At 53.3% G+C, this 26622-nt stretch overlaps 1 protein-coding gene and 1 long non-coding RNA gene across 5 annotated transcripts in view; one reads left to right on the forward strand and one right to left on the reverse strand.

The window, feature by feature from the left end:
- Nucleotides 1-2848: 2848 nt before the first annotated feature.
- Nucleotides 2849-26622, reverse strand: part of Tesc (tescalcin) — a 33834-nt gene continuing 10060 nt past the window's right edge. Inside the window, exons 1-9 of one of the 4 annotated variants that reach the window (XM_039090179.1) lie at nucleotides 18940-18982; nucleotides 18679-18748; nucleotides 11356-11454; nucleotides 11155-11235; nucleotides 9984-10123; nucleotides 8505-8566; nucleotides 8299-8406; nucleotides 5378-5425; nucleotides 2857-3090 (exon numbers count right to left, since the gene is read on the reverse strand). In XM_039090179.1, coding sequence (XP_038946107.1) covers nucleotides 3013-3090; nucleotides 5378-5425; nucleotides 8299-8406; nucleotides 8505-8566; nucleotides 9984-10123; nucleotides 11155-11235; nucleotides 11356-11454; nucleotides 18679-18748; nucleotides 18940-18967 — 714 coding nt within the window. In that variant the 5' untranslated portion in view covers nucleotides 18968-18982 and the 3' untranslated portion in view covers nucleotides 2857-3012. Of the gene's footprint in view, nucleotides 3091-5377; nucleotides 5426-8298; nucleotides 8407-8504; nucleotides 8567-9983; nucleotides 10124-11154; nucleotides 11236-11355; nucleotides 11455-18678; nucleotides 18749-18939; nucleotides 18983-26622 lie in introns of those variants that run through there. The other 3 variants (XM_006249426.4, XM_039090180.1, NM_001398612.1) reach the window with 3 other exon arrangements.
- LOC134481299 (uncharacterized) lies at nucleotides 10648-25247 on the forward strand. Its single transcript, XR_010056785.1, has 2 exons — nucleotides 10648-18621; nucleotides 20083-25247. It is a non-coding gene; the product is annotated as an uncharacterized LOC134481299 (long non-coding RNA).

A 26622-nucleotide genomic window follows, 5' to 3' on the forward strand; every position in this document is an offset into this window, starting at 1 on the left:
CTTATCCTGCCTGCCCGCTGCAGAGCATGCTGGGAGCCCAGCAGTAGGTGCTCCAGGTGATTTCTACAGTGGGAACGCAGCCTGGCGTAGCCATTGGGCTCAAACCAGCTTGCTTCTGGGCCTGGAGGACTGGGCTCCCAGTGAGTCAATCTCGTTTTAATTAGCTGTTTGGATTAGCCCTGCCCAGAGCTTCAAAGACATTAGCAGGCCCTCAAAGGGGAGCACAAGCCAGCACGCTTGATGTGGGCCCATCCCAGCATCTCCCCAGCTAGACCTCCGGGCTCAGCCGAGGGAAGGCGATCCATTATTTATAAAAACATTTTACATTCATGAACTGCCTTTGTTGAGAAGGACACAACTGAAACAAACTGGGAGTCTCACGAGACCCAGGCCCGGGAGATGCCATGGTGCCGGCTGCCCAGAGTCTGCAGCCCCCTCCTCCCCATGCCAGGGAGCACCAGGAAGTCCAGGAAGCCAAGCTTCAGATACTTTACACATTGAGTCCCCGTGCTGACCTGCTGGCTTTCTAGAGCCCTAGAGCCAGGAGAAACCTAGAAGCCAGGAAGTTCCCAAGTTGTGGGGGTTACCTTTGTGGGGTTCTCTCCAAAGCTGGCAGTTTGCTTGGCTCTGAGCAGGGAGGTGGGAGCCCCAACATCTGCTCCTGCCTGCTGCTTTCCTGAAGCCTTCGCCAAACTGAGGCCTGCATTGGGAAGCACGGCCCTGGCAGTGCCTTCAGACCTCTCTTCCTCACCAGTCCAGAAGAGCGGGTGGTGGGTGGCCCTGTGGGCCAGCATCCATCGCAGGCCGAACACAGGCCGGCCCTGCCTGCCAAGTGGTTGCCCAGAACACCTGCAGACCCCTACGCTCCTCACTTGCCCTGGGGTCCGACACAGTAACCAATCTAGCACCCTCACACACATACACACGTTCTCACGTGTGTACATCCCCCGAGCAGCCCCTGCACACTCCTGTAATGGCCACATAGCGTGTTTTGCTTTTAAGTAATGCATACTACTAGCTTGAGCCCATCCCTGGCAGTAACCCAGGACTCTAGTCAGGCTACCTTCCCCCAATCCATGCACATCAGGGAGAACACGTGTTGATGAGAAGATCCATCCACCACTCAGAACCACCCCAGTCAGCCTGCTTGGGGATGGCCGCATGGAGGGGACCCATAGAAGAAGCCACTGAATCTGGCACATCACCATGGAGACAGAGCCTGCCATCAGTCATGACAAGCACCCACAGGCAAAGAGGAGGCTGCAGGGGTCTCTGCTGAGACCAGAACAATCCGCTCTGTTCTGGCAACGAGATTGTTTGTTCAGGCGTGAGTCACCGTCCCCTGGGCAGTAGTACTGATGGCAGACAGCACAATTCACCAAACCAGCAGAGCTAAGATGCACGTGCCAGGCCGGCATGATGGCTCAGAAGGTCAAAGCATTTGCTGCAAGAGCCTGACAGCCTGAGTTTGAACCCTAGAGCCCAGTGGACGAGGGGGGGAGGGGCCGAAGAGACAGTTGAGTTCCTAGCACCCACATCGGGCAGCTCACAGCTGCCTGTAATGAGCTCCAGAGGCGACAGCCTCAGCTTGGGGCACCCACACTCCTGTGTACAAAGGCACATATACCTTTTGTCTTCACATCAAAAGGTTGATGTGGTAACCCACATCTATAATCCCAGAACTCCAGTGAGATGGGAGTGGAGACAGAACAATTTGCCAGAAGCCTGGAGTACACAGATGTTGGGAAAGCCCTGGGCCACAGTGCCTCAGTGTGGTGAAGGCAAGAATGGCCTGCTGTCCTCTGACCTCCACACACACCATAGCATGTGCACACCCATGGTCACGCACTGATAGTAACAACTTAAAATGTATACAATGGGGGGGCTAGAGGGGTGGCTCAGTGTTTAAGAACACGAGAACCAGAGTTTGGCTCTTGGTACCCACAGAACAAGCCACACCTCTAACTCCAGCTCCAAAGGCTCTGACACACGCCCCCCACCAGCCAACATGCACTCCTATGCTCAGATGCATGCACACACAAGTAACAATAAAATTTAAAGAAAACATGTTTAGCCGCATCCACCTACACACACATGGCAGGGGACTGAGTGGGGATACATCATGACTGCTCTCTGGGCCTAAGGGAGCCCCGGCTGTAGGTACCTATGATGTGGCCATTCACAGACTACACAAATGAGATCAAACGTGCTCAGAACAAGATGTCTAAGTGTGCCAACAGCAGCAGTCGCCAGTTACCCAAAGAACTTTCTGGAGCCTAGAAAAGCACCTCTCCGTGTCAACAGAGGGAACAACGCACTGCAGAGCAACACCTGAGAGAGCTGGAGAGCAAAACACCACTGAGCCACAGGCTGTGAGGGGCTCTGCTCTATGGGCCCCGCACCCACCCATCCTGAAATGACCAGCCAAGCCGCACAAGCTGCTTACCTGCCGGAGGCTCCTCTGGTCTCCACTGCTGGCTGTGCTGGGGGCTGGAGTGTTCTGGGCTCACATCTGGGTCCATGCTGTCAGGAACCATGGTAGCCCCAGCTGCAGGTACCCACCATCAGGAGCTGGTGTCAGCAGCCAGCCAGCCGTGATGGTGCTGAGAAAACCCCATTACCTACATGCCAGGTCTCCAGAAGCCTGCCCAGACAGACAGACACTTCCTGGCTTCCCCTGGGTGGAGACCACAGGTGGATGCCTGGTCCTTCAAGGAGGAAACAGATGATACAGGAGGACCAGCAGAAAGGACAGAGGGTCTTCCTCACCAGTCTGCCTGCCCCTCGGAATCAGTCTTAGGTCACTGGAGACCAGGCTCCTTTAAGGGGTGTGAGGGACAGATGGGGATGCCGGGCTCATTAGGAAACCTTTATTGTCACCATTAGAGATAAAAACATCGGAGTCCCACACGCCACACCACACAAGGAGGCTAACTGAAGGGTTACTGATTGTCACAGCAGCCCAGACAAAGGGCTGAACCTCGGTCCTTAGCCACCCCCTCCCCTGCACGATCAGTGGCAGAGGGCAATGGTCTCCATGTTGAGGAAGCGGATGTGCATCTTGGTCTCGATGTCGATGCCCTGCCAGATCTGGAATGGAGGGAGTGGCATCAGCAGGCGTCCCCACCACTGCCAGATGCCCCAACCAGGTCCTCAGCCTGCCCACCCATTGCCCCTGCCACAGACTGAACCACTGTTTGCTCACAAGAAGGATGGTTCTGAGGCCGAGCTAAGTGAGCCCCTGTGTCTGCTGGTTACCCTGGCTATGACCCTCAGGCTCTCGCTGAGATGGTCACCGTGGAGTAAGGATGAAGTCCTGAATCCAAGCGAGGGCTCAATGGGCTCCACGATCTCACTCCCCCACCCACTCCCATGGATTCTACGAGTTCCAGCCACTTCTCCCCAGTGCAATTCCAGGGTTTCCTCATCATGCTGCCCACTTTCCAGACTCAGAATGGGCCAACAGAGCACAGTGTAGATGCCTGGGGGCCGTCCCATGGCAGGTGTCACTAGACAGCCATCATTAAATGACCTGCCAGCTTGGTCACCATAACCTTGGTGGGATAAGAGTTCATCTGCAGGGCTGGGGATTTAGCTCAGTGGTAGAGTGCTTGCCTCGAAAGCACAAGGCCCTGGGTTTGGTCCTCAGCTTCAAAGAGGAAAAAACAAATAAACAAACAAAACAAGAGTTCATCTGCTTCCAACTTATGCTCAAATAGAGTGATGCTGCTGTGAACTGTCAACCCTAGCCAGTTAGGGCCTGGACATTCAGGTCATGAGGCCACTGGCCTACAGGACAAGGCCTTGTCCCTCCCAAGATCACCCTTTCTCCAGCTCCTTGGCTATGAGCAGGGCAGGGGTTACAAGTAGGGAGTCAGAATAGAAGCAAGGACAGGGATCTAACAGGCAGGTGCCTCGTGTGTCTCTGTGATGTTGGGGTGTCACACTGCCAGGCTGCCAATCATCTACAGAGATGCCCTTCCTGAGCTTCTCAGGGTGAGACAGACCTAGGAGCTGGGCTTCCTACCCACTGTCCCCTGCCCTGGTCCTATTCCACTTCGCAAAGAGCAGCCCCAACTATTGGGAGGTCAAGATGCTCTCTGAGAAAGATCCTAGGCTCCATGATGAGTTCAGTCAAGTTCTGGGAGAGAGCATAGACACTGGGGCACCAGAAGAGACAAAGTGGGGAGCTAGCTTCTGAAGAGCCCAGAGGGAAGCAGCGGGGTTAGTTTGTCTTAAGAGTCTTACTCTAGGGGGCTGGGGATTTAGCTCAGTGGTAGAGCGCTTACCTAGGAAGCGCAAGGCCCTGGGTTCGGTCCCCAGCTCCGAAAAAAAGAGCCAAAAAAAAAAAAAAAAGAGTCTTACTCTAGCCCAGGCTGGCTTTGAACTCATGACATCCCTGCCTCAGCCTCCTGGGCAAACATTGCATTTGTGTGCCATCGAGACATGCTCAGGGCAACTGCATCTCTTCCCGATGCTCCTGCTGTCCTGGTATCCTGCATCGTGTTCCCAGATGAACAGGCCCCAGTCATGCCGAAGCAGATCTGTCCACTAACAGCTCCTGGCTTCCCCCTCCACACACCCTGTGTAGCCTTGGGTGTGACGGGCAGCAGCTGACCTCTGCCTCCTTCCCTGAGAGGCTGGAGCTATGCTGCCTGCCTGCCTGCAGTCGGCGTCCCCCTGGTGGGCAGAGGCTCTGCAAACAACCTAGACGCTCCAGGCCTCCCCCATGCACAGGCCTTAGCGAGGCCTGTGTGCTGGGAAACTGGACCGGGAGTTCATAGGTCTTCCTACGTCCTGACCTCCATCCCCAGGAGGCCTCGGAGACATGACTTTAGGGTTTTCCTCTTCCTGCTTCCAGATACCTTGGTCACTGCATCCACCAGGAGTCAGCCTTAACTCCCAGCCCTAGAGTGTGTTGGTGACAGTAACCGCTGTCCACCAGGTTGGCTGCAGATGCCACTGCTGGAGTGGGGACAGACGAGTGGGTGACCACTCATGACCCCCAGCAGAACTCAGCAGCATGCCGCCTGCTCCAGTCCGTTTGCAGAATCCTGGTGTTCGTCCTGGTGCAGGAATTTTTCAGGATGTTACAGAATCTCTGTTCTACCGTGAAAAAGCAACTGCTCCCAAGAAGGGTTGCCAGTGTCCCAGGATAGGAGATACTCACTTCTCCCATCTACCTGTATGTCACTCAGTCACAGACCACACAGCAACACCACCCTTTCCACAAACCCAAGCAAGTCAGTCAGTATGGCTCGCAAGGCCTTCTTCCTATAGAACAGCCCTGGTGAGCACTGGGGATCTGCCAATGGCCACAGCTCCACAAGATCCTCATGGTGGCCCAGAGTCCCCATCTTGCCCCTCTGGCACCCACCTTCAGGAAGTCCTCAAAGGTGATCCCCTCGTACACCTGGTCCGGTTCCTAAGGACAAGACTGCAGTTAGTGTATGGCCAGAGAGTCTCCCGGGGTCTTGTGAGACAGTCCACCTCTCCTTCCAACACCCAGAGCACACAGAGGTAGCATTTTTGAGGCAGAGTTAGAAAAGCAGGGTCAGGCTGGGGATTTAGCTCAGTGGTAGAGCGCTTGCCTAGCAAGCGCAAGGCCCTGGGTTCGGTCCCCAGCTCTGGGAAAAAGAAAAGAAAAGAAAAAAAAAAAACAAAAAACAAAAGCGGTGTCATTTGCTTCTAGCCAAGGCCAGTTTCTTGGAACCCCAACACTAAGGCACAGCACTCGCTCCTTGTGTGTCTCCCACCGAACTCCCCCAGGACATGTCAGGGGAAGAAACAGTGGGACCTCCAGACATGGGCCTTCCTTCCTAGTACAGCCCACCCTACCCTGTCTCTAGAAATCTGGCCACCAAGATACCTCCTGTCAGCCCAGGTCCTGATAACAGAACTATTCTGGGCTAATCTACACTAGGGTAAAGGGAGGGGCATGGAGGGCCCTCTGTGTCCACCCTCGTGCCCATGAGTCACCATGATAACAAGGGAACAGTGTGGCTTCAGCCAGGGGCCTAGCATGTTTGACCAAGCGAGTCTCCAGCCGTATCCTTCCTACCATGGGGACAGAAGGCATCGCACACACACTGCCAAACAAGTCTTCAAAAACAGTTCACCCAGCAGCTCACTGTGACAGTGACCAGCAGTGCAGGGCCCCCTGCCCTGCCTCAGAGTCCTTCACCAGGATCCTGCCCTTCATGGTTATCAAGGGGCTAGCCTCTTAAGTGTGGAAAGGCCCTGAGATGTACACAAAGCCAAGACTAGGAGACACACAGGAGCAAGTGTGTGCAGCTCCTTGCTTGAGGCAGTGTCACCCACCTGTTGGACACATGTCTCTGCCAGGGGGAAAGAAGGCCATGGCCAATCAAGGCCGGCTGGTGTAACTGCGATTGGAGTTAGACTAGGCTAGAGCTCGGTGGGTACAACCTGAGCTTAGCACATCCTGGGTTCAAAACCCAAACACACACAACTCAAAACAATGCAAGTGACCAGACCCAACAAAACAAAGACACACACTGCTGGCGTCATGGAAAAGGACCCCAAGGGTGGTTCCACAGGGCAGGACCTAAAATGGGGATGGAGAGGGAGTGACCTTTCACTCTCTCCCTGTTGCTGCTCTTGGAGGCAAGGGTCAATGCCCTTTTAATGTCCCTTTGTTTCTTAAAATGTTTCACAAAAGCCCCCAAGTTTTCCACTGGCCTGGGCCTGCCCTGTCTGTCCCCAGGGCTTTTCCTCTGTCCCTGCCTCTCCAGGGCACCAGACTCCCAGGCTGGGTGAGGGGAGCTAATTATAGACTCGGGCCCCACTGTGAGGAGTGGAACAGGAGGGTGTGTGCTGGCAAGGACAGAAGGCCGGGAGTGGGAGAGCGCCCAGGATGGAGCTAACCCAGCAACCCCACCCTCACCCACCCAGAAGCCCTGCACAGACAGAACCTGAAGATGGTGCTTGGAGAGTCACCGCCCAAGTCAGGAAGTGGCTCTGGAACAGCATCAAAGTAGAGAAGGCGGGTGGCTCTCTGGTGAGAGGTGTGGTCAGAAGTGTTAGCCAGCGCCAGAAGCCAGTGGCTACCCTGACCCACAGCTCAGCCCCCCCCCCGGGGGGCGGGCAGATTGGGGTCTGTGTTAATCTGGCTGATAGGCAGTGTGCACTCCACAGGTAAACACACACGACAAGCTCCCCCGGTGGCTCTGTCCCCACAGCACCAGGGATCTGCACTGGGGATGCCCCCACCTCGGAGGCAGAGCAGATTTGATTTAAATCAGCAGGCACCAGCTGCCAGCAATTTTACTACAGCAAATTAGGGAAAGTCACCACCAATTGAAAGTGAAGCGGGCTGGGTATCACTGAGGGAAGGAGAGTTTAATTAAGCCCAATGGGTGTTTAGCTCACCACAAGTTACAAGGGGAGCTCCATTCTCCACCAGGTCAGGGCCCTAAGGCACTTCACATGCATGCACAATGTGGCTTCCCCGCCCCCCACCCCAAACCAGGGCCAGTCGCCTCTCTGAGAGAAAAGCACAGAGAGATATGAGCCAGGTACAAGGAGACAAGGAGGCTAGAGCTTTGCTGGAAGGCCTGTCCGTGGAGGTGGCCACCTACCCACCCTAGGGGCTGATGGGCTACAACCCCATCCTGCAAGAGAGACCCCACACAGGGAAGTCACATGCTCCAAAGAAATCTTCAGAGCTGAGCCTCAGTTTCCCCAACAGTAGAACGAGGCAGAAGCCAGGAAACAGTGTACACCTACTGCCTGGCATTTGAAGGTGATACCAGAGAAGCTCTGAGCTCATGAGATATCCAGTCCTGTCACACATGTCTGACACATATAGAAAATGCCTGTTCTGCAGTCCCCCACTCAAGTCCTTCAGCTGCCACCCCACCCTCGACACCAATGGTCTTCACAAACGCAAGGTGCTGGCCCCAGTGTCCAGGCTTGAGAACACCTCCACTTCACTCAGTGAGGACGCAGAGCACATGGGGGTCCTGTGTTCGGTGCTGCCCTCAGGGGTAAGGACAGGGGTAAGGAAGGCACAGTGGTACTCCTTAGGTCCACAGATCTCCAGACCTGCAGTCTCCCAGAGGCAGAAGAACCTGCACTGGGTTATGACCTCTGCTCGCTCTACGACAGGCTGTGGTGAGAGCAGCGAGCAGGTCACCTGGCTCCTGCCACTAAGCCCTTTCTTGTGGCACAGACTCCAGCCACAGGGAAGGCACTGGGGAGCCGCAGAATGGGCTGTGTCTGCTGGTGTAACTGCTACTGGCCACCCTTCCCTCCCTGCACCCCAGGGGCTCTTACCATCTGTCCCACGCACACGCTGGCAGCCTCCATCATGGCTCCGTCGGCGATGGACCGAGCTGACTCCTTCTCGATGTGAGGATTTCCAGAGAGCAGTTCCTCCACCACCTGCCAGTGGGGCAGACACTTGGTGATCTTGGGACTCGACAGTCCGAGAAGGGGGAGACGCCAGGAGCCCCAGGCAGGGCCAAGAGAGGATACTTTACATTTCGATACTCTTCCAGGGTGATGCGGCCGTCACTGTCCGAGTCATACATATGGAACAGAACTGCGGGCGACAGAGGATGTAGGTAGGAGCCGGTTAGGCCAAGCCAGGAGTGGGACCCGGGTCCCATCCTCCCCGAGATCCCCACTCTGAAGCTATACCAAACGAAAAGCAAAACATCATGGCGAGATCCAGATACCACAGCCTTGGGGCAGAAGGGCCTGGGGCACAGGACCTAACTGTTCTCTAGCTAGTCGGATGCGTTGAGTGAATGACTTCTCTAAGCCTCAGTCTCCCATCTCTTAAGACATAAATTGGAGGCAACCCCACTACACTTCAGACACGTGTGACGGGACCGGGTATCTTGTGAGCACAGAGCTTCTCAGGTATCACGTTAAAATGCCAGGTCTTGAACCACAATGCCCACATCCTGATGGCTGGCTGGTCCTAGGTGGATCCAGAGGGTGGAAAGGCCTGGCTGCCTCTCTCAGGATTAGCAACAGTCCACAAAGATGAAGTGCAGAGTGGCCCTTCCCCACCAGCCCAGCACTCTGTTCTGGCGTCTGTCAGGAAATAAGTGCCCAGAACCATGCAAAGTACTTCCTGGTCACAATGTCCTGACTGACCCCATGAGATCAGGGTGGCCACACCCACCTCACAGATGGGCTGTCAAGGCCCCTAAGTGCTAAGACATCGGTCCTGAACTGGTTCAGACCTGTACTCTTCTGATCTCACTATCCTCACCCCAGCCCTCAGAGTGAACACTGGGACTGTATGTCCTAAACAGTGACGCAGGAGGCCCAGGGGATACTCAGGACGGTTGTTCTCACCAGCTCCTCACATACACTCCAGAGCTAAACATAGCCAAGCAGTCAGAGCCTGAGGAGGTGGGGTGGGATGTCAGGAAGGTCAGGAAAGGACCACTGGGGAAAAAGGAGACGTGACTAGGACCACTGCTCTGTGCTGCCATCTAGCAAAGATGGCCACTGAATGTTTTCTAGAGCTGACAACCTAAGGTGGGGCCTCAGGAGAAGGCTGCCATAGACTGTGCTTCCAAGCATGCCATGGGGGGAACAGGCATGGGACCCAGACTCAGGGGCTCCCCAGCTCTGGATGCAAGGTTCCGTCTGCAACAGAGTCCTCAGCCCCACAGTCCATACACCATCCCCAGGTTCAAGGTCACGCAGCTGAGTGTCCGACTTCAAGAGAAACCCAGGTCTTCAAAATACATCACCCCACACCCCGTATCTCCATCCATCCCACCCCTCCTGTCTGGAGAGGTCAGAAGCTGCTGGGCTTTTTAATGAGACTGCTGCCAAGGTGCAACTTCAGAGACGCCACCCCAACACTGTTGTTAAAGGGCTCATGGTGTAAGGACACAGGCTATGTCCCCTGACTGTCTTCCTCCCTCTGGCAGATGGCCTAGCCTCCTGCTGTTGGGGATCCCCCGCATTTGGAGAACCGGAGACTCGGCACGTACATTTCAGCTTCTCCTTCCGAGACAGCTCCACTTGTTCCTCACCCAGGGTAGTGTCAATGGGCCGGAAGTAGGACATGATAGTCAGGAAGTCCTCGAAGTTGATCTCATCGGCCAGGCCGCTGGACCCCTTACGCAGGTTCCTAAGGGGCAGCAGGGGGAGGGAGGGCCTCAGTACATAAAACATCTCTTGAGATGGCTCCGCATGTACAGAGTGCTACACAGACAGACAGACAGACAGACAGACACACACACACACACACACACACACACACACACACACATACACACACACAGACAATCTCAAGACAACATGGCCCTCTGGGTACATGTTCCCAAGAATCTGTGCCTGAGCCCTCCATCCCCTACCCCATGGTGTTCCTGGCTCCTCCAACTAGACCTCAGCCTAGCTTAGTTACTTAGTTACTTCCTTAGTTACCCATGACAGACCCACCAGTTCAGAGGCCACTGCCCTTATCATCCAATCAGCTCTCTAGAGCCCAGGGGTTGGAATGATGCCTTCTGCACGCAAGCCCATGAGCGCCACTGTACCTCCTGTTCTTTGCCTTGGCCACAGGTGGGAGGAGAAACTGAACTCTCCAGCCCACAGAAGCCACAAGAAGTCCATGCTGAGCTTGGAGCAGATCCTAGAGGTAGAGCCCCTGCCTGCCTTGCCCACCTGAGGCCCTGGGTTCCATTCCAGAGTCACGGATAAAATGCAAAAAGTGGGGCTAGGAGCTAGCCCAGCAGGTGTGATGCTTGTCCAGCCAGCATAAGGACTGGGGTGCAGGGGGATCATGTGCTTGTCATCTCCGTTCTGGGGAGGTTGAGGCAGGAGGATCCCCAGGGCTCCCTTGGCCAGCCCGCCTAGCCAAATTGGCAAGCTCTAGGCCCATGAGACCGACAACCTGAGATACGCCAGCTGAGGTTGACTTCCGGCACCCACGAATACACAAACATACATGTGTACCTGCATGCACACGGGCATGTGCGCACGGGCAAATGTGAAGAAAACCCAAAGCATCTGCTGGGTTGGGAGCCGTCTGTCACGCAGCCAGCAGTGACTCACAGAGAAGTGAACGGAGCCCAGGAGAACCGTCCACCCCCACCCATTCTCTGCGCTTGAGGACAGAAGAGGTGGGCCACCTCAGCCTGACCAGGAGAGGGGGCGCACCTGTTGTCGAAGAAGGCACGGACGATTTTGGATCGGATCGGGTTGAGCTCCAGGTCAGGTACATTGTTAAAGTTCTCCTTGCTGTATTCCAGGACACACACAGAGAGAAAGCACAAGACGACAGTCATCAGTGCCATCTGACACAGGCCATGAGGTATCCCTTCATCCCCGACAGCCCCACCCTCTCCTCAGGCCTCTTGCCTACAGACTGGGCGCCACTGGAGCTTGACACTTAGAGGAAGCTGAGAGGTGGGTGGCACACTCACACTCCTCACACTGCAGAGACGAGAGCTGCAGAGTCTGGAAAGGGGGAAAGTGGAAAGGGGAGCCCTGCAGTGGCTGCACTGGGCTCCCACCAGCAGGATACAAGCCAGAAGGGCCTTGTTATGGTTTGTATGTGCTCGGCCCAGGGAGTGGCACTATTAGAAGGTGTGGCCCTGTCGTAGGAGGTGTGGCCTTGTTGGAGGAGGTGTGGCCTTAGAGGAGGTGTGGCCCTGTCAGAGGAGGTGTGGCCTTGTTGGAGGAGGTGTGGCCCTGTCGTAGGAGGTGTGGCCTTGTTGGAGGAGGTGTGACTTTGTTGGAGGAGGTGTGGCCCTGTCGTAGGAGGTGTGGCCTTGTTGGAGGAGGTGTGTCATTGTGAGTGTGGACTTTAAGACCCTCACCCTAGCTGCCTGGAAGCCAGTATTCTGCTAGCAGCCTTCAGATGAAGATGTAGAACTCTCAGCTCCTCCTGCACCAGGCCTGCCTGGACACTGCCATGCTCCCACCTTGTTGATAATGGACTGAACCTCTGAACCTGTAAGCCAGCCCCAACTGAATGTTGTCCTTTATAAAACTAACATTGGTCATGGTGTCTGCTCACAGCAGTAAAACCCTAAGACAGGCCTCAAGGAAATGGACTCTCATGACATGGTGCCTCCTAGCATGCACCCAAGAGACTGCAGCACACACAGGCAGTCTCCATGGGAGCAAGGCTCGTAAGAACTGCAGAAAGGCCAACAGTGCCTGCTCCCAGGTAAATCAATAGCTGAACTGAGGACTGTCCACCCAGGGGAACATTATACAGCCAGGAAAAGAACTAACTGGACACTGATACCCACTGCAGGAGGATGAACCTGAAAACTGACAGTGTTGGAAAGGCATTGGCAGTGAAAAGTCACATGACTCTATTTAAATGTGTCCAGAACAGGCTGAGCGGCTGAAGCAAAAAGCAGGAGGGGGATGGCCCAGGGCTCAGGGAGCCAGAAGACAGACACCTAAGGGGACAAGCTTCTCTTAGGTGACAAATATTCTGTATATTCGCTCTGCAGAGACACTGGCACTGCTGTGCATTTTTACAATTGGGCTGTAAGGTGTGTGAGTTTTAATTCAGAAAAGGCATTCATCCTACCAGCAGCTATGGGTCCCAGCAGAGGGGATGCAGACACAGTCTCAGCTGCCCATCCTCGGAGGAGGACCAAAGCCTCCATTAAGGCTGCCTGCGCCTGTCCTATAGCAATGACCTTCTGAGGGACCTCCGTCCTAGTCTGGTACTCCAGGAGACAAAAATGAATGCTCAGGAGGGGGAGGGGTTGGCTGATTTAAAAAAAAAAAGAGGACATTAGGGAGAGTTGTGACACTGGACTAGACCTGGGCGAGAGCCAGGCGAGTCAAGGCTGTTTGACTTGGGAGGTCTACAAACAGTCCCTTATCCTGCCCTGGCTGGCTTTACCTCACAGGAGGAGCCTCAGGCTCCAGACTGGAGCAGGACCAGGTGACCGGATCTCTCCTGTTCCCGATGCCCCTGGGCGGCTTCCTGCCCTTCCCTCATGGCTGGACTGGTGGCATCTAGCCAGACAGGAGCTGGTGACTGGGCATAGCCAAGTCACAGCTCTACATTCACCAGAGCCCAGTTTGGAAGGACACATTTAGGACAGTTGTCCGAGTGTGCTGGGTGCCACCATGAGAGAGAGGGGTGGGGGAGGGAGAAAGAGAAGCAAAGAGAAGAGAGAAAAAAGCAAGCAAGCTTTGGGACAGGGTGGAGTTGGCACAAGGAATGGAGTTGTGGGGCTAATGAGATGACCAAGAGGGTGAAGACACTTGCTGTGTAAGCCTGGTGACCCGAGTTCAATTCCCGGAAGTCGAATAAATGTGGAAGGAGAGAACCAACTCCACAAGGTTGTTGGAACACACGGTAACATCTTTAAAAAGGAATCCAGTCGAGTGGGCAGAGCGGTTCAACCCAAAGTCCCGGGGACTCGAGAAGCCGAGCCCAGGATTTTGAGGCCAGCCTGGGGAACACAGAGAGTCTCAAAAACAAAGAAAAAAAAAATATCCAGGCAAGTGTGGTGGTGCATGCCTTTAATCCCAGCACTCAGGAGGCAGAGGCAGGTGGATCTCTGAGTTTGGGACCAGCCTGGTCTACAGAGTGAGCTCTAGGACAGCCAGGACTATATGGAGAAACCATGTCTCAAAAACAAAGCTAATAATAATAACAACAACAACATCGTGGTGGTGGTACATGCCTGGGATCCTAGAGAAGAGGAGGCTGAGGCTGGAGGATCATAAGTTCCAGGCCATTCCAGACCCACGCAGGCTCTGTCTGACGAGACCCTAACTAGACAAGGACACACTGTGCTACTGAGCATCCAGAACATCGAGTTCAGGATGAAGCGTGCACACACGGAGTCTGGTTTCCAGGGTGATGCGGGTGGGTGACAGGAGAGGGTTTCTTTCTGGGACACTTAAAGTGGCAGTGCGGTTTTAATGGCTAGATTGTTCACGGGTATGACCTCTTCCCCCAAACTACTAAAAACTCTCCCTCTGGTTTCCTTGCAATAAGAAGCACAACGCCATCATTTCCACAAAGGGAGTTTCCACACAGGATAACCACTAACAGCCCTTGCAACCGGCAACTAAGAGAACACACGAGCCTCGGGCCAGACACACAGGGCTCTGTCCCACCCCCACACAGTGGCTAGCCCCGTAGCAACCATAGGAAGAAGCAAGGGAAACCAGAACCCTGGACAGACAGAGCCAAGGTTACCACGGACACCATCAGATCATCGGAAGCCCTCTTCTTTCCTGGCCACTGCTCGGATGACAGTCACGGTCACAGTAGCTGTGTGAGCTCTGAAGCCCGAAGCTTGTACCTCACCTGAGAGAAGCTTGATGGGGCTCCTGTGATCCCTGAAGTAAATGTGACACGGAGGGCCAGTCACCTGCCCAGGCTCACCCAGCTGTGGCAAATCACGCTGGAACCCAGGCAGGGCAAAGTCACGTTCATGCCCCTGGCACCTCCCTCTCCACTCTCCTCCACCTCCACTCTACTATCCTACCCGCCCCCTCACCTCAGACGCCTTGTTCTGTGATCCTGGCCCATGAGATAGGCGGAATAGAGAGACTGTGGGTGCTGAGTGGGGCTCAGCCCTCTGCAGCACATGGTCTAGGGGAAAGGGGGCATCCCTGCCCCTAGCATCAGATGTCCCACTTGTAAGATAGGGATTGTGGGAATACTCAGGACACTGGAATAAGAATGTCACACATGAACACTGATGGGAACTGGGACGCCATGGCAGCGTAGACTAATGACAGAGATCATATTTATTAGTGATGGCCTCCCAAGGAGGAAGAACCCACCCCCAGGACAACACCCACTGGGAAGGCACTTAGCCTATTTTAGACAAACAGGTTGGGAGTCGGAAGAGAAACTGCCCCCTAGCCAGAATGGTAGCACCTGTTATCCCAGGTACTTAGGGAGCTGAGGCAGGAGGATTGTAAATTTGAAACCAGCCTACATAGCTTAGCAAGCCCCTGTCTCAAAAGTAGAAAGGGGACTGGGATGTGGCTCAGTATAGAGCATTTGTGGAAAGCCCCAAAAAAGGGAGAGGGAGAGAAGGAGGGATAACGCTACTGCCCCAAAGGTCTTGGTCTGGAAGCAGTCACTCACAAGAGGAAGGTCTAGCCATTTGATACCCAGAGACCTCTGACTTCTGTTGCCCCCTACTCTGACGAATAGAAGGCAAGTCTTGTGGCCAATGCTGGGCCAGGCCAAGTGGCGTGACCGCAGGGTCTTATGCCCGCCACATCCTTTCTGAGTTTTGTTGCTAGGGCTCAGCTCTAGGAGCAACCAGCCCTTCTCCACCCCGGGCCATGGCTGCTTGCAGATCATTGCCCTTGGGACCAAGTGACCCACTTACCATCAGGTCAGTGTTGCCACCCTAGTGGCCAGCAAGAAGGGCCACTAGAAAGCCCCAAGAGACATCCCACCTTCCCTGCCTCCTCCAGGGCAGCTTGAAGCCTGTGGTGAGGGGTGTTTAAGCCATCTCCCCTAAATTCTGTCTTCCCCATGCCAGACCACACACTGTGAGGCTCAATGAACCTCACACCCACAAATGGTGACAGCAGCAGTGGGCCCGCTTTCATAGACAAGAGCCTGAAGCCCAGAGAGGACTAGCCAGTAAGCTGTAGTCACACAGCGGGCTAGCAGAAGGGCTCAGGCACCAGGGAGCCCCGCTCCCTTTCTCCAGGTTGTACCTTTTAGCTTTAGAGAGAGAGAATTAGAACCCAAATCCTTCCCAGGTTTACCCTGAACCCCTCTGGGGACTCACAAAGAGGGACAAGCATTCAGCCCACAAAGGACACACAAAACCAAGAAAACCTCAGAGGGCTGGGCTGGCCCCTTCTGCAAGCGCAGGGCTGTGGGCTAGTTTCCGGTGGCTTCTGAGGCTCAGCTCAGCTGCCAAAGTCACTCTGTCAGGCCTCAGAGCAGAACTTACGGTGAGCCCTGTGTCACACACTGCCTGACTCTGGTTTCTGAGGGGCCGTCCTGAAAGGCTGTTGTGGTCTCTCCTCTTCACGTGCACAGCTCTGCCAAGTCCTCCCAGCACCCAGGGTTGGCCTCTTTGGGACTCTTTAGGGAAGGAACCAGGTCTCACAGAACAAATGTCTTCCTAGACAGTGCTCGACACAGGCCTGGAGGATGGGAGAGGACCATGAGGGCGACAGCTGAGTGAGATGGACAGAGGGACAGGAGGACAGGAGGACAGGACAGCAACCCCAGACTCGAGAGTCGAGCACTTTCTGATAGCCCAGAAGCAAGTGAGATAGAGAGGACAGGGCAGCTCTGGGTGGGGACAGAGGAGGGAGAGGTCAACAGAAGGGCAGGCCCCATTCATTACGACCAAGGAGCATCTGGGAGGGTTGAGGTCTGACCTTGGGACACCGAGAAGCTGCCATGTGTCCTAACATTTGGGCTGAGGCCCTGGTGAGGCACACAGGAAACATTTCAAGCCACAGCTTCCTCTAGGGAAGTTGAGGGTGAGAACCTCTCTCCTGACAACACAGCCTGAGGCTACTGTCCGCACTACAGCACCACAGAACTCAACTTGTTCACCCTGTTCATGATACACACGGGTTGGTTTAGATGCTTGTGAAGATTTGTATATGCTCGGCCCAGGGAGTGGCACTGTTAGCAGGTGTGGTCCCACTGGAGTAGGCGTGGCCCTAGTAGAGTGGGTGTGGCCCTGTTGGAGTAGGCGGGGTCCTATTGGAGTGGGTGTGGCCCTGTTGGAGTAGGTGTGTCACTGTGGGTATGGGCTTTAAGACCCTCATCCTAGCTGTCTAGGGGCCAGTCTTTTCCTAGCAGCCTTCAGATGAAGATGTAGAACTCTCAGCTCCTCCTGCACCATGCCTGCCTGGATGCTGCCATGTTCCCACCTTCATGATAATGGACTGAACCTCTGAACCTGTAAGCCAGCCCTAATTAAATGTTGTCCTTATAAGAGTTGCCTTGGTCATGGTGTCTGCTCACAGCAGTAAAACCCTAAGACAATACTATAGCCTTCTTGGAGAGGCCCTGGACACCTGCTGTGTGAGCACACTCATGGGTTGAGACCACCAACCATAGCTATTGACCATGCTAAGAGGCAGCGTGCAGCCCACAGCATGGGAGTTCTTCAGCACCCACTCGCACCTTACCGTTTAACGATCCCCCTTCCTCTGATCACTTCTGTGCAGATGGGACCTCTCAGGCATTCCTTTCCCCCACAGGATGACTCCACCCTCCAAACACAATCACCAGCCTCTGTTGCCCATCTCAGGCAGGGCACAATAACCTGGCCCATTTGACAAGTACCTGGGGACCAATGGTACACATCTGAGGCTTAATGCGCAGATCCAAGCCCAAAGAAATGGCCTGCTTTACACGGAAGGCTGGCTCTAAGAAATGGGGTGGGGTGGGTGCTGGCCCAAAGCCACACAGCCAACGGCTTGAGGTTCATGAAGTTTGTCTCTCAGGCTTTTCGCTTGCACCTCAAGTCCAAAGAGAAGGAATCTGACCCAAAGCCAGGTAAGACTGAGTCTGACTCCAGAATCTACGCCTCCACAGTGCGGCCTTCACAGTGCATAAGGCAAACAGTTTGTTTCTGGCTGCTGGCCATGACACCTGAGCCCATGAGAGCCAGTAAGAAGCCAGGCAACTTCGAGAGGTGCCCAAGCTTTTTCCTTTGGCCTTCAAGGGTAGGACGGCTGGCTCTGCACAGATCGATCCTGTTTTTGATAGTGTGTGAGGCAAATGGAGACGGGGAAACTTTCCGGGTGATGCTCTAGTTAACAGTGTGCCTTTGTGTAGGACCCGAGGAAACGTGTGTGTGAACATGGTTCCCTCAAAGGGCAGAACGAAGCCGGCCTGTAAAGAAGGAAGCTTTCTTGCAGTCTGTACAAGGTTTGCAACTGTGTTACAGTGAGAGGTCACCTAGAGACCCCGTGTGGGTTTGAGGACACTGCTGTCTGCTAGAAAGTGTGTGACAGGAGTCTTTCTGCTTTGCAGGCTCCCACCTGCCATTTCAACTGCTCAGCAGGTAGGGCCATGACAAGTGAGCCCAAGGCTAGCCTGGGCTAAAGAGTGAGTCCAAGGCCAGCCTGGGCAACGTAGTGTGGTACACTCAAGGGAAAAAGGCAAGATACCTGCCTAGCATATATGCGGTCACATTTAACCCCAGTACCAAAAAAAAAAAAAAAAAAAAAAGTAAACATGAGACCCAGAGAAGAAAATTATCTACTTCCCTAACAGGAAGTTGACCCCTCCTTGTTGACAGGCTCGACTTGCCCAAGGCTGGAATGACCCAGAGGAAGTAAAGTCTAAAGATAGGCCCATCAGAGTGACACCAGCATCCCGCACAGAGCTCTTATCAGTTGACCCTCAACCTCCCAGCATCAGGGAGGATCCAGCAGGCGCTCAATGTGGGGGGAATTTCAGGACAAGTCCAGATCACACACATGACATAAAGAGGTTGGGGCAGGGCCGGGCGGCTGGTTGTCTCTTCCCTGGCTATCCCTGCAGGTGTCTGTTCCTGTAAAACTAGATAGGGCCCCTTCCTCCCTCCACCTCTTGTCTTACCAGACAAGACCCAGGAGAATTCAAACAACAGGTTTGCTTCAGAAACTGGGACAGACTTTGGAGCCGGCCCAGAGCCACACATACCCAGGGTAAGCGATAAAGAGACAGAAAGTGACTGGAAGCCCAAGGCTGGCTGCGTGTCTCACCGAATGGTGGGCTGGTCTCCGCTTAGCTGCTTGAACCTCCGGTGCAGTTGCTCTATCTGGTCCGAGGAGACTAAAGAGGGGGAGGGGAAATGGGAGAGGGAGAGGGAGAGGGAGAGGGAGGGAGAGAGAGAGGGAGAGAGAGAGAGAGAGAGAGAGAGAGAGAGAGAGAGAGAGAGAGAGAGAAAGAGAGAGAGATCGGTCATCGACATTGAACTTGAAGTGGTCGAAGGATGCAGTGTTCTTGTGACCCCCCCTCCTCACTTGCCCACCGCCATCCTTCTTGTGACATGGTGACGTCTCCCTTGACCACACCAAACCATGACTGAGGGACACAGGAGAGCTTCGCTTTCTGCCTGCTGGGGACAGTTCCAGGGCTTTCACCTTAGCAAGAGGGCAGCCATTAGTCAGAGCTGATGATGATGAGCGAGGGACCAGCCACTCGCCCAGGTCCTTCTACCCCCCATGAAAGAGGAACTTGGACTTGCTAGTTTGCCCACCCCTCCCCGACCCCTCCCCCACTCCCCACCCCTCCCCCACCCTTCTTCCCCACACTGGCCTGTGGGGACTTGTCTTGTCCGGGAAGGCAGGGTGGGAAAGCAGGAAGAAACAGGAGAGAGGGTGGGCGTGGAAGAAAGAGGGAGCCCCGAAGACACCCAATGCCCCCCACTTTAGAGAGAGTGCTGAGTGACCAGAGGTGGTCCTTATGGTCACCTCTGACTTTACCAAACACTCAGAGGCTGGAGGCCACAGCAAGCCAGATAAAAGCATGTCCTTCCCACACAGGGCATCACCAATGTACCCCAGATGCTTGAGGCTCAGGGCCTTCGAGTCCTCCTAGGGACCGTGTTCAACTCCAGTCAGTCAAACAGTGACGACGGGACACCTGCGATCACTTCATCCCCGGCCCCGCCCCTCCCTGCCCCTACCTCTTATTCTACAACAGTGGTTCTCAACTTCCTCACTCTGCGACCCTTTAATTCAGCTCCTTGTGTAGTAGTGACCCTCAACCACAAGGTTATTTCTTTTCGTTTTTTTTTTTTTCTTTTTTTCGGAGCTGGGGACCGAACCCAGGGCCTTACGCTTGCTAGGCAAGCGCTCTACCACTGAGCTAAATCCCCAAACCCTTCTTTTTGTTTTTAAAGATTTATTTATTTTATGTATGAGTACAGTGTTGCTGTCTTCAGACACACCAGAAGAGGGCATCAGATCCCATTACAGATGGTTTCGAGCCACCACATGGTTGCTGGGAATGGAACTCAGGACCTCTGAAGAGCAGTCAGTGCTCTTAATGGCTGAGCCATCTCTCCAGTCCCGTTTATTTTCCTTGCTACTTTGTAACTGTAATCTTTTACTGTTACAAATGATAATATAAATATCTGTGGTTTCTGCTGTGATCTTTTCCAGTGATACCTAGCAAAGGTTGGTTCAACCCATGGGCTAAGAACTGCCGTTCTAGAAGAGGCAGACACCGGAGACCTAACGGTCCTCATCTTGGAGCCTCCCTTCCTTCCACCCCAGGTCTTAGACTACTCAAGAACTCATCCCAGAGTTCTCAAGCTGCCCCAGCAGCTGCAGCTCACCAGGGAAGACGACAGAATCCTGCCAGTGTGGGCCAGGCATCTCTCCAGGGATTACCTCATCTGTCTCACACAGCACAGGCATCAGGGATGCGCCCCCACACGATACATGTCATCACCAATGATCAGAAAGGCTAAGCAACATTCAGGACAATTTCTCCTTTCTGGAGAAAAATGTAACCATGTGTATCACTCACAAGAGAGCAAGCAAACTGATCAGGGTCCTCCAGCCAGTGAGCACCTAACAGAGGGGAGGATGGACACAGGATGCTTGTGGCTGTGCTGTGGAAAGTGTCATAAACTGTAAACCACCCCGATGCCCAGCCACAGTAAACAACTGAAGTACAAAAGGTTTCTGAACCTAGCGGATGGCACTGTATTTGGTAATGAAACTGGTGCCAGATGTGATGTGGAACCAATGAAAACTGGACATGAAAGGGCATGGGTTTATGTTTCTACCCGAGCAAAACTCATATTAGGGAAACCCTTGCCTATGGGGTTAGGAGTCAGGGCAGTGTCTGCCCCAGGGCACAGAGTACTGTGATTGAGTGTGAGGGACCTTGGGAGCAGAGAATATTCTATATCTTGATATGGGTATGAGTGACTCAGGGGTCTCCTTGGATGAGTATGGGGCTGAAGAGATGGCTCAGTGGTTAAGAGCGCTGACTGCTCTTCCATAAGTCCTGAGTTCAATTCCCAGCAACCACATGGTGGCTCATAACCATCTGTAATGAAATCTGATACCCTCTTTTGGTGTGTCTGAAGACAGCTACAGTGTGCTCATATACATGAAAATAAATCTTTTTTTTAAAAAAAGGTGACACTTTTTTTGACAGGGTCCGATTTCTCCCAAGATAGCTTTAAACTTACTATTGTAGCAAGAGATGACGACAAAGTCCCTGATCCCCCTGCCTCCACTTCCTGAGCACGGGGATTACAAGTGTGTGCCACCACGTCCAAATTTAATAGGAGCTGGGGCCCAAACCCAATGCTCTGTGTGTTTTCTGATGCCCATGAGTCAATCAAAACCTTAATCCATCCAGAACTCCCCTGCGGAGGGAGGTGTGGGTCCCGAAAGTGAGACTCCCAACAAGTATGGAGCATGCGCATGTGTATCCCTGCTTCGTCCCAGCATCCCTGGCAACCCTGCAACCGTTCTGGCCCAAACGCTTGGGAAGAACCGGAAGTGCTTCTGACCTGGGACTGTTTTCAACATGTCTTTCTGTACCAAATCTGTACTTGCTACGTCTTTTACCCGGTGGTCTATTGCTGTGCTGGGTGCCCTGAACTGTGTCCACGCAGTCCTCTTTAGAGAGAATCTCTTGTGTTCTGTGTGGAAGCTTCACCTGTCAATAAAAAGCCGATGGCCTTCAGCTGACGCAGGAAATAGGAGGCGGGAGTTTCCATAAGGAGAAAGGAACCCTGGGATAGAGTCAGGCCCAGGAACAGCGAGTCAGGGAACAAGCCCAAACTTCTGGCCTAGGCATTTGTTTGTAAATATAGAGTCTCAGGGTCGTTATTTTGAGAACTGGGGCACGGGTTGAAAAGCCCATGGCTATAATCCCCCTGCCTCAGCTGCATCTTCAGCCATTTCTTCAGCACTCATACTGAAAAGGGCAGAACTGGGCTGCACCGCAATTACCAGAAACTCAGGCTTATTCTGTGCCGCGTGGCATCTGTACCAGGTGATGGTGTACACATTCTTCTGAGCAGAACAAACCCAAGGAGCAAGGATGAGTATACAGAGCCAGCCACAGAAGCTTGCCTGCCCAGTAACAAAAGCTAGTAACAACCATACGATGGAGAAAGTACCAAACCCCAGGAAACCACGGTCACCCTGCATCATCCTTGATTTGGAATACTATACAGCCTTGAAAACTTACTTGAGACACTTGATCTAGAATACTATACAGCCTTGAAAATTTAACTTGAGACAGAATCTTATGTATCTCAGGCTGCCTTGAACTCTCTCCTTGGTTGAGGATAATACTCCTGCCTTCACCCTCCAAGTGCTGGGACTACAAGCACACATCTCCACACCTGGCTTGTGTACTTCTGGGGATGGAACCCAGTGCCTCCTGCATGCTAAGCAAGCACTCTACGAACTGAGAGACCTCTCCAGCCCTTGAAAAACTATTCTAAAGTATCAAGAGTCAATATTTAATGTTCCCAGTGTGCCAAGGGGACAGTCCAACTAGCCAAGAGGATAATGCACATAAGTGCACAGAAAAAAAGCGTGACGGAGCTCATGGTGCTGGGACTTGAGACTTGTCTTTAGCCTCCCTGTGTTTCCCAGTTTCTCTCCGTACAGTGCGTAGGCATCAGCCGTGATGACATTTCCTGGCACCTGGCACCTGGCATATGGGACAGCAGACGCTCACAAAAATATTAATAAGTCATCCTTGGCTCAGTGCCATTGTCTGGGCACACGTAGTCTTGTAAAGGACATGCCTCCCTTCCTTTTCTCTCTCCCACTTTGAGACAGGCTCTCAGGAAACCCAGGCTAGCCCCCAACTCACTTACATAGCCAAAGATGACCTAGAACCCCCATCTGTACCTGAGAGCAGGGATTACAGGCATGAGCTGCCAAGCCTGTTAATGCTGTGCTGGGCACTGAACTCAGAGCTTCATGCATGCTAGGGAAATGCTCTCCAACGGACCTATAGCCCCAGCTCTTCATCCTGGACTATTTGAGACAGGGTTGTAACAGTAACTTGTATTCGCTAGATGTAATCTTCACCTCGAAGACTTGCTGCTGAATAAGCTCACCCTTTCTAGTTCTTTCTGAACTCTGGTTGGCTGGTTAAACTCAGCCGCTCTGGCTCAAAACTCCTCTCCAAGCTGATGAACTCAACCTAGCTTCTCTCTGCTTGGCCTCAAACAAGTCTGGCAATCTGTTCTGAACTTCTGGCTCCTCCTCAGTGTCTGGCTCATTCTTTACCTACAACCTGTCAGTGTAAAACTGTCTCAGGAAAACTGCCTCCTCTTCCCCCAATGCCTGCTCCTCTCTCCTCTTTCTTCTCCTTCTCCTCCTCCCCCCCTCCTTCTCCTCCTCCTCTTCTCCTCTTCTCCTCTTCTCCTTTCTCTCTCTCTTTCTCTCTCTCTCTCGCTCTCGCTCTCGCTCTCGCTCTCGCTCTCACTTTTCAGTAGCCTCTCTTTCCTGTGCCCTTCTCATGAGAGTTGGGTGTATTCTGACTCATCCTGTCAAATCTTTCTCCAATTCATCACTTTGCCTCTCAATCAGACATTACTTTCAAACATGCATGCTGGCTGCTTCCTTCTACAAACTAACTTTACCTTCACTGTTTGGGATTAAAGGTGTGTGCACGTCTGTATTCCAGCCAGAGGGGTTAAAGCCGTGTCTGTATTCTAGTCAAAGGGATTAAAGCTATGTACTAAGGGTGTGTCTGTACTCCAGCCTGAACACACAGACCTAGGCTGCCTTTGGGTGTGATCCCTGGCCAGAGCAGCCAAATTGCTGGATTAAAATCCCTCTACACTGGGGCTAGGGAGATGGCTCAGTGGTTAGAGCACCGACTGCTCTTCCAGAGGTCCTGAGTTCAAATCCCAGCAACCACATGGTGGCTCACAACCATCTGTAATGGGATCTGATCCCCTCTTCTGGTGTGTCTGCAGACAGCTACAGTGTACTCATATACATAACAAATAAATAAATAAATAAATAAATAAATCCCTCTACACAGGGTCTCACTATGTAACTCATACCACGCTGGCCACAAACTCACAGAGATCCACCTGCCTCTGCCTCCCAAGGGCTGGGTTCAAAGGTGTGGCCACCATGCTTGTGGTAAATCGTGCTTCCTAGAGTTTCTAATAACAGCTGACCCACGTGCGGGTGAAATTAATTTTAGGATTACATTTTCTTTAGTTCACGATATCTGAAATACTACCAAGTCGACATGTGACCCACATAACGTAATAACAAGGCCTCAGGAGGCCATGTGCATTCTGCTCCTCACAAGAGTGATGGGAAAGGTATTTCCAGCTCTGGGGGTGGGGTGGGAGGGATCATTTGATGGGGATCCCTGCAGCCTGAGACATGAGGGCATGGGGGTGGGGAGATGGCAGGGGGAGTTTTGCTGGCTTCATCCATTAGATAAGTTTTAGAACCTTCACCTTCAGGGAAGGTAGGATTCCTGGCAAGACCTGTATAGAACCAGAAAGGGCCAGGAACTGTGGGAGCAGCAGGTGCAGCGGACCCAGAGAGAAGCAAAGGGCCAAACACTGAGAGGCAAGTCAGCCAGAGGGGCCTGACCCTGCTCTCCTCAGAGGCTCCCTAAGCTTCCCTACCTCCCGCTGTGCCCAGCAGCCACACCACCTATATATGGATGTTTGACACCGAGGGGGGACTCTCAGGGTACGAGGAGCTGTGTGATTCAGTATCTCATAGACAGGCTAGGACTCTGCCCACACAGAACTCTCCATGAACGTAGAGATCAGCCCAGGCCCAGGCCAGCAGCAAGGAGAGGCAGCTCTGAGCCCCTTCCTTAAGCAGGCTCCGTTCTGCCGATCTGCCTGCCGCCGCCTCCTCTGAGAAAACAATAACACCTCCCACCTCCTGGGAAGTGGCTCCGTGGTGACATGCCCTCTCAGTCACAAACACTATTCACAGCTCTCCAAGGTGGCAACAGCCTTGTCTCCTGTGGATGACTGCATGAAAGGAGAAATGCATTGGGCTGTTCACAGTCAAGAGAGGCCATGGGGACCCTCACTGGCACACAGAGCATTGACAACATCATAGCCAGCACCAAAGCCACCTGGTCCACACCCGGTCTACATGTCAAGTGATGTACCAGGTGACTCCATGGGAATGGAGCAGGACTCTTGCTGGGCAAGGGGCAGGAGGAGAGGATAAAGATGGGTAATGGGTGGGTACAGAGTTTAATTGGTGGTGGTGGTGGGGTGATGGAATGTTCTGGAAACCGAGATGGTAGTTTAGAACACTGAATGCATTGAATTCTGTTCACAGTAGTTAAAATGGTGAGTGTGTATGTGTATATGTGTGTAAGTATGTATATATGTATGTGTGTGTACATATACAAGAGGGTGTACTTGTGTGCACATGTACTTGTCTTTACATACATGTGTATATGTGTGTTTGTGTGTATGTACCTGTATGTGTAAGCACACATGTGTATTCATAACTGTGTGCACATGTATGTACTTGTCTTTATATATGTGTGTACGTGTTTGTGTGTATGTGCCTGTATGTGTGTGCACACATGTGTATACATAACTGTGTGCACATGTATGTACTTGTCTTTACATATGTGTGTACGTGTTTGTGTGTATGTGCCTGTATGTGTGTGCACACGTGTGTATACGTAACTGTGTGCATGTGTATACATGGGTGTGCTTGTGTGTGCGCGAGTGTGTGTATATGCAGGTACATGTGTGTATGTGTGTGTGTACGTGTGTTTATGTGTGTATGTGGGTGTGCTTGTGTGTTTACATGGGGGCCTGTGGGAAGGGTGAGGTCAACATCTGGTGTCTTCCTCTGTCACTGTCAACCTTGGGTTTTGAGCCAGGGTCCCTCACTGCACCTGAGTTCACAGATTCAGTCAGCGGAGGACTGGCCGTGGAGCCCCAGGGCCCCTCCCCCTCTGCATCCCCAGTGCTGCGGATAGATGTAGGTTTTTACCGCATTTTACATGAGTACCAAGGATTCAATTCAGAGCCTTGTGCTCACAGGTGTCACTTTACTGACTGGGCCATCTCCCCGGGCCTAAAATGGCAAATTTTATGTCACATGAACCTTGGCTCCAATTGAAAAACAAACGAACAACAACAACAACAAAAAAAAATCAGCGTCTATGTAGCTGGTTAGAGAAACAAGTCATTAGCCTGGCCATGATTGGCTTGCGGTGCCCTACAACCCCAATCTTCAGGGCTGTTCTGCTGAGCAGCTCGGAGCGCTACAGGGAGGCCACCTGGGGCTCCAGACACAGCAGTGACTAATTCGAAGCTAGGGAGGGAGGAACGGAGACTGGGCTTCCGGAGCCTCCTCGCAGGGGATCCTGTGCCAGCTGCCCTCTCTTGTGAGCACCCCTCCTCCACCTGCTGCCTTGGCAACCACGCCTCGGTCGCGCCCACCCAGTTGCCATGGACTCAAAATTCTACCAAGGATGCACCTGGCCTTTTGAAAATGGTTTTTCAAATCCAACCGGGAGCACAGACCCTTTTCATAGAGACTTCGGGCCCGTGCAAAAGCTACCAACTCCCCGGGGCAGAGCCGGCCTAGCCTACGACGTCTCTGATACGCCCTCCACTGTCACTCTGGGCACCAAGGGTCCTGCTGGGGACACTGTGGGCTTCTTCTGTACAGAACACATCCCTGGGGGTGGGA

Source organism: Rattus norvegicus, chromosome 12 (assembly GCF_036323735.1).
Source record: "Rattus norvegicus strain BN/NHsdMcwi chromosome 12, GRCr8, whole genome shotgun sequence".
Taxonomy (NCBI): Eukaryota; Metazoa; Chordata; class Mammalia; order Rodentia; family Muridae; genus Rattus; species Rattus norvegicus.